Source organism: Pygoscelis adeliae, unplaced genomic scaffold, assembly GCF_000699105.1.
Source record: "Pygoscelis adeliae isolate BGI_AS28 unplaced genomic scaffold, ASM69910v1 Scaffold267, whole genome shotgun sequence".
In the NCBI taxonomy this organism is placed as follows: Eukaryota; Metazoa; Chordata; class Aves; order Sphenisciformes; family Spheniscidae; genus Pygoscelis; species Pygoscelis adeliae.
In genome coordinates, this window is record NW_008825150.1 from 5,638,747 (window position 1) to 5,646,674 (window position 7,928).

At 37.6% G+C, this 7,928-nt stretch overlaps 1 protein-coding gene across 1 annotated transcript in view; it reads right to left on the reverse strand.

Annotated features, from left to right (window-relative positions):
- Positions 1-7,928, reverse strand: part of PCLO (piccolo presynaptic cytomatrix protein) — a 392,271-nt gene that overhangs the window by 123,597 nt on the left and 260,746 nt on the right. Inside the window, 1 exon segment of the mRNA XM_009328362.1 lies at positions 5,331-5,456. Coding sequence (XP_009326637.1) covers positions 5,331-5,456 — 126 coding nt within the window.

Sequence of the window (7,928 nt, forward strand, 5' to 3'; positions counted from 1 at the left end):
CTCCCGGATACTCCTTAGCCTCTCCACTTCCTCCTTCAGCTCTGCCACCAGGCCGAGCAGATCATCCACCTGGTCACACCGCACACAGGTGGTGTCTCTGCCGCCCTCCGCTACAGCTGACAGGCTCAGGCACTCCCTGCAGCCGGCGACCTGGACAGCTGCGTGCTTGCGTGAGGGCTCCGTCTGGGTCACCACATTCCTTCTGGCGACGGCTTTTGGCTGAGTGGAAACCATAGCTGGTCCTCTTCTGGGAAGGCGATGACTACTACTTGAGTTGGCCTCCAGAGCCAGGAGGGGGACTGCGCGTTGCCCACTCACCTTCCCTGCACTCCCTGTCTGCACGGACTGCCGCGCTAACTGCCGCACCACACCCTTCTGACGCGCCATGTCCTGTTTGCCCACCCTGTTCGCTGTGCTCCAGGTCACTCGTGCTCTGTTCATCTCATATGTCAGTCCTGGTGTGGAAAGCTGTATAGTGGCAAGCAGTGAACAACATATTTCTTCCCATATTGGCTTAATATCTGTGAGGAAGTGTTCTCTTTGACACTATGGCCATGGTCTTTGGCTTCAAGAGCTAATAAGCTGTGCCATCTCATGACAGTCCAAGGGAACGCTCTTAGTTTCAATCTGAGAAATTATTCTAATGTTTCTTTGATCTCATATTAGGGCATTAGAGAGAGAGGGAGCGAGCTGTGCACCGAAGGTTTTCTTACAAAAGGAAATTATGACACTTGAATATTCTTATGAATATGTAAGACTTTCTATAGAAGAAGGAAAAGAAGAGTAAAAAAATAGGGATAAGAAGAACGGGAAGACTTCAGTTTTATTTCCTGAAGGCATCTTAAAGTTCTGAGATTGCATAGTTTTCTAGAGATGAAAGAGAGCTCTGATAAAGAGCTCTCCCAATAAAAACCCACTCATTTAAAATACTGTCCTGAGGGGAACCGCCCATGTGGCCTGGAGAACTTCCAGCACAATTCAAGGCAACAAACCAATTTGGAAAACTGACCATCTGCATCTTAGCAGTTGAATCCAAATCTAAAAGATATTGAGTACATTTAAGAACTCATTGCCAATCTTCAGACTTTTATGCTGAGGATGTTGGATGTACTTTTACCTACTCTTGGTACCTGCCATCAGGCTGCAGGTGACTCTTCTTAGAGGACCTTCATGGTGTTTTGAGGGGCAAAGTTTCTTGCATTCTAAGGGGACTAGTTATTCATCTAGATCAAAACAAGTGCCTAAGGACTGGACTGAGAGGCAGGGCACCATTAACTACCAAAGAATTCTCAAATGGAACTGCATTTTCTCTTCTCTTCTCTGACCTACTTAACAGCTTTAACATTCTCTTTCATTGTCTGTACATACATCAGCTATTTTTTCTTATAATGTTATTGGACCAGCTTCAGGATGGGGAAGCTTAAAATGGGGAATCTTAAAATATCTCTGTATGATGAATATTTTTATTAAATTATAAAAAGCAAAATTCAACTGAATTGAATCCAATAGCATGTCTCTTTGCTAGCATGGACTGCTTATATACTAAAATTCTACAGTGAAAGTCTGTGACTCATAAGGTAGGTGGCATCCTTCTACGTTATGCTAGAAATGTTACATTGTTATATTTGCTATAAAATAGAAACTGGGGGTGCTAATTCAGTATTTTTAATAATAAGAGTTTTTGTCTTCACCATATATGATTTTCCTATTCCTAAGTTTGGAAAGATTTTATTTAAATGAGACATACATATTAAAAATAAATATGCACCCATAAAGCCTCAGACAAGTTAACAAAAATGTGTCATGGTTGCTGTTGAGCGGAGTGTCAGCAAAGGCAGTAAGATCACCGCAAATCAAGTTCACCATTAGCTTTTAGACCATGCAGGTTCCCCAGAATTGCCAGGAGACTGGTAAATCAGGGAATCTCTTCATCTCGGAGAATGTCAGCTGGCTTAAGCATTGCAAGACAGTATGCCTGGCTGATTGAAAAGTTGGAACAAAGACACCCATGGTTCACCAGTTCCCAGGATCTTCAGTCAGCCTGCTGAAATTGTCCAATGAGAGAACCTGGATGCTGAGGGCATCCCGCAAATTTGTAACAGTTGGTAACACCCATTAATATTTTATTTCTGCTTTTTACTCTAGGTTCTTCTGTTTCTGATAAATGCTGGCAGTATAAAATGCCATTCACCTAGTAGATTTACCAGGTGGAATATAACTGAACTGTTTCTGTCAACACGAGAGGGAGCACAGACACATCTATCAAATTGACACAGTCCCTGCACTTGATGAGCTCAGTGGAATGAGTCTTCCACCTCCAGTTTTTGTAATGCCAATGAGTGATGAATCAGAGATATTTCTGACATCTGAAAGCAATTCAAGGTGAAAGAACCAAGATGACTGGTATTTGCTAGTCAGAACTATAAATAAACTTTTCAGCACTGAGACTTCTCCTAAGCTATTTAAATAGGCTAACATTTTATGGATTGCTATTCCCTAAGGAAAGGAATGCTATCTGTATTTTAAAGTGTGCCATTTCTTCATAGATGCAGTCATGCAGACAGCAGGTAGAACTTTGCCTTCCTTCATAACCACAGTAAATCTATCCTTGTTCTTACTGATAGGAATTTCAGACCTGACCCAGTGTTTCCTGCTTTTAGAATTAGAGGAATTAATTAAGTTGGTGGGATTTTTCACAGTGAATCATGTTCTTAGAAAGGCTAATGAGTCAAGATATTAGCTTGTAATGACATTAGTATATGTTTGGTTGATGACTAGGTATATAATTTGAAGTTGCATAGCATTTCAGCAGAAAAAGTGACTCATGATTACTATACAAATTACTAATATATAATTGTCATTTACAGATAATGGCATATAAAGTTTTCTATATGTGATGTGAGAGAGAGCAAATAACTTGAAAAAGAAACAAAGGCCAGCCTCTGTTTTCAGACACAACTATATCAGCAATATTGGTAACATTAGCAGGTTGGCTGGACTTACACAGATCAATATGAGAATGATGGAAGACCTGAATGGATTTTAGCACTTCTGAAGAGTAGAGATTAAATGTGCATCAGCCATATTTCCACTAAAACAAACAAACAAAACTAACAGTGAAGTAGCCAAATATTCTTTGTTGATCTATGATAGCCATCTAAAATAACATAAAAAGTAAACTAAATATAAAGGCAAGATTTAAAAGGTAAATGACAGTAAAGGGAAGTGTCTGTCTTGTATGCTACAGTAATGGTACATTCTGCAGAAAGCATTTTTTCTCTCTGACAGAACATTTAACACATCAATAGTAAAACATATTCTGGGACATAGTGTGGACTAATTCTACAGATTAAGTATAGTGATTTTAATGGAGTTCATTAATGCCAACATATACAAGTCTAGGATACTTTTATAAAGGTCAGATCAGAAACGTCATTGATCATATGATGGGAGAACGAAACAAAGGAATAAATATTTTACTATCCTGTTCATCTTTCTATAAAATATGACTAAACCTTTAAAATACATTATACGAACAGAGAGAAAAGCAAATTGCCATGTCTGAACTTCTCCTGTAGTTATTGTAAATCCAAGATGTTCTTGATCACTGCTAAAATATACCTATATGGTGAGTGAAGAACTTCTTTAAACCTCAATTTCCAGAAAGGTTCCTGACAAGAGAAACCAAAAGACTGGAGATAACTCCAAGCAGTAATTGCTCATCCTCTTTCTTGAAATGTCCAGTCTTTGGGAAATACTGAATAACCACATTCTCCTCTTTACCTGCTTGGTACTGAAACAATGCATGCATGATCTAGTACAGGTACGAAAGACTTACTCTTCTGTATGAAGGGAGCCAAAACAAATACTCGCTTCAAAACACAACAAATTAAGGTAAATTCTTTCATCATTTGTGTGCAATAAACAACACTATTCTATCATTTGATGAGTGAGATACTACCCGTTAAATATGAATGGCAGAATCAACTCTATAGGGAAAAAAGGAAGATATTTTTGTTGATAGATCATTTCTTCACTTAAACTTTAAATTGACATCGATATCATTGTATGTGCAGCTTTTTTATATATATCTTTAAAATATTGGCAATGAAACCACCAAGGATGTAAAAAGCAGCAGGGAAAACATGAGTGCAGGTGACACTGTTTTCTAATACCCACAACATATTTAAACTATTCTTTGTGAATACATTCTTTAATCAACGTACTCAGCTTTTCTACCTGCAAAGTACTTTTGATTTAGTTGTGACTTCTGTTGCATGTTTACTATTCAGAAAATGTATGTGAATTAAATTCTGCCTGGGAGAACTATTCTTCCCGCTTATCTTCTTTCTTTTGATTTTTTTTTCTTGATATCTGCTTTTATTAAAGAAATAAAAGTAATTAGTTGAATTAATTAGAAACAAATGTGTTATATTTTTGTCCATGGATAAATTGGCATTTCAGGTGCATACAGATATTCACATGAAAAAAGAAAATAGAAAATAGTTATATGGAGAAGGCACCATTTATGTCCTTATGGATAGAAATAAATTGTTATTAGACAGAGTTATCACATTTGTAATAATCCTAGAAAATTTAATGATAACTAAGTCAAATTAATTTCACCTAGCTTTAGTTGCCTAAAGGATGATGTGTAGTATAATACAGTATTAAAGTCAATTAAATGAGGAAGACACTCCCAGTTCTTGAAACAGAGGTCTATGGTAGATGAAATCAGTTGCCTGTCTGTAGATGCTTCTTTTTCTGTGTTGCCTCTTGAGGCAGGTTAGATGACTATCTTAAACTGGAAGACTAAAGTTAGGTCAGATAAATTCAGTCAAGTCTGACTTTAGGAAATTTCAAAAAAAGTTACTGCGTGTAACTGAGAGAGAACTGGATCTGTGATCCATTTTAACTGTGCAACTAAGAAATGTAAGTAATCCCAAACATAGGTACCCAGATAATCAAGCCAGGTTAAAGATCTTCAAAATAGCACATCCATGATATACATTGATGATATACACAGTTGGACTCTAGCCATATTGTCTTGCCCCCAGTACAGACAGAATGTTGGCATGTATTACTGGAGACATGCCATAATACTGCTCATTATGGCAATTCTCTTTGGCTATAGAAGTCATAAAATGACCTTCTATCAGTCCTTTTCTGCTTTAAGACTTGTGGAGGTTTAAAGGGGCTCTCAGATAGATGCCCCTCACTCCTTGCACAAGATTACACCTGCTGTGCAAGAAGAAACGTATATTACAAATAATTCTACCAAACTCCCAACTCTCCCGTGGTTCCACTTTTTGATAATGCATTTATCTTACCCTCTATCAGCTTCCCCGTCTGCTCTGCGTTGCCCCCAGGCAAGACCTTGGCAATGTAAGCTCCAATTTCCCCACTGCTTCCTGGAATTTCTTTCCCACCTACAACTCGGATTCCCAGTCCATTGCCTGTGATCAAAAGAAAGAGAAAACTTTAAACAGAGATGAAGCAATTAATAACTCACTGGAAAGAAAGGAAGAGAACAACTCGTCAGAGGTTACTGACGGATGTCACCAATAACTTGGCTATGGTTGGAAGATTAAGGCTAACTGCAGTCCCATCCACCACTTTCCCAAAGACTTAACTTTGGGTAGAAGCATTTCAGCATAGGAAAAGATTTCGAGTAACTACTGTGTGAATGACATCACACAAATAACTATTTCACTAAAAATTACATTGAAGCCAATCCTTCTGACAGCATTACTGTACTGCAAAGGGACTATTTGCATTGCAAACCTATTTCAAGCAAACCATAATTTGCAGTATTAATTAAATTGCATCAAATTGCTATAAATCCATGTGAATTGCAGATTCAAAGGATATCTTTATAATATGCCTAAAACATGCATAAAATTTAGGTGAAAAATTATAGTAGCTAAGCTTCTAGAATCACATAAATATGGAGACAGACAGAGATCATTGAGCTCCAGCAGCAAAGCATGTACATTTACATGAACCTGTATTTGGCAGATGCTATTATTTTTCTTAAATATTTGCTTTTAATTGACATCTTTTACATCAAAGGATGTACAAATTATCAGAATGGAAAAATCCTACAATCGGTCTGTGTAAAGCATCATCAAACCTAACATATTTTCTCCTTTTTTTAAAAATAGCAAAGATGAAAACATTTTGATCACTCTGATTATTCTAGCTGGAGAGAAGCCGATCATTAATCTCCCTCATGTATAGAACAATGACAGTGAAAACAAAAGCTTAAAAAATAGTCTCATAAAGCTAATCTTATACATTGCCAATTTTTCATGCTATCTTGCTTTTTTAAAAAATACTTCCCATACAAGAAAAACAAATTCCTTCTTTGGAGAAAAAACCAGAAAATTTAATCTGAGATGATTCACACTTTGATCTGGGAATGTAAAGTCTGATTTTCCCACCTTTATTGTAATGGCTAAATAATTAATTTTCAAATTAATTTAATAAGCCATACTGCTGAGTGATTAGACTATAGAATCAACTATAGGAAGCTCACCACACAATCTCTTTGCAAAGCTTTATCTTTTTAGATTAAGGTTTTTCCTTATAATGCTGTTAGTGTTTGATAAGTCAGCCCTGAGTTTGTTTTAGAAGCAAGATAGCCACATTGAGTTTCTGGCCAAAGAAGTTTCCACTAGTTTATCTATTCCAGTTTAGCTACATCTATATCCTTTGTGCCTCAGCTTTCCTCATCATTGCATATTAGACATTTTCCAAACAAGCATTTTCTTTTCTTTCGGAAGACGCCCTGTGTTCAGATGCATGCATGGATGCTGTACAGCACAATGTAAAGGAAGGAAGGCCAGAGTAGACTCATGACTTAAGGGGGTTAGCAGGAATTAACACGGAAACAGCTCGTTCCACCACTGCAAGCCTATAACATAATGGTGTATCCCTCTAATATACTGATAAAACAGATGGGTGAGAGCAACCAAGGAAAACTAATGGTGAGGAATTAAAAGGAAGTATATGAGGATTGTTCTTACAACTACAGCATAGTGATTAGTGTGCATACATTTAATGCACTGAGATGAATGGACTGCTATATAAATCAAGCAGTATGCATTGCTGGAGCATGCATGAAGTTCAACCACACAAGTAGTGCTGGGGGCTGGTGGCACCTCAGGTGACGGGTACAGATCAGTCTTGGGGAGATGGTATACTTCCATTAGATCTACGTTTTGTGACCTAATGTTAACACAATTTGGGTGGGGATTTAGTGACAGGATGACAACCGGTAATGCGCTATCAGTATGCAGAACTTTTAGTGAATGATTTCAGTGTGGGCTGATGGCCAAGGATGAGTCTCAGGGGTAAATAACCTGGGAATAAGCCATGATATGGCTGAGGGCTAGTGTATGATAAATGGTATGACAGACCTTGAGTTTTTACAAAGGATGATCAACACTCTTTGCAGACCAGATCTTTTAGTGTTTATCCACTACAGTGTGTAACAGGAGAAATTGATTTTGGGAGTACTACTGGGAGTACAGGTAGGAGTTTTGTAAACATATGTTGAACATAATTCACCTCTAGATTATATTTATATCCAAGTTTGAGATAAAGTTCAGATCTGTCATATAAACCCATTTCAGAGTCTGTATTTTTGTTTTACCTACGTGGTGATTTTTAGTCTTGATACTTTCAGAACAGATAAGAGATTTGGGGAAAATGTAAACTCAACCATATGACAACATGAACAATAACTCTGTAAACTACAACTGTACCAAGATTTGCTATGGCAGGAATGTCCTCTCAAGTTTACTTAGTTTTTTGTCCAGTGCAACTTTGCCAGTTCAAAAACCCACTATGAAACACTGTGCAGGCATTTCTGAGTATCTTCAGCAGGCGTTTTGAACACTCAGATGATAGCATGAAACTTGTTA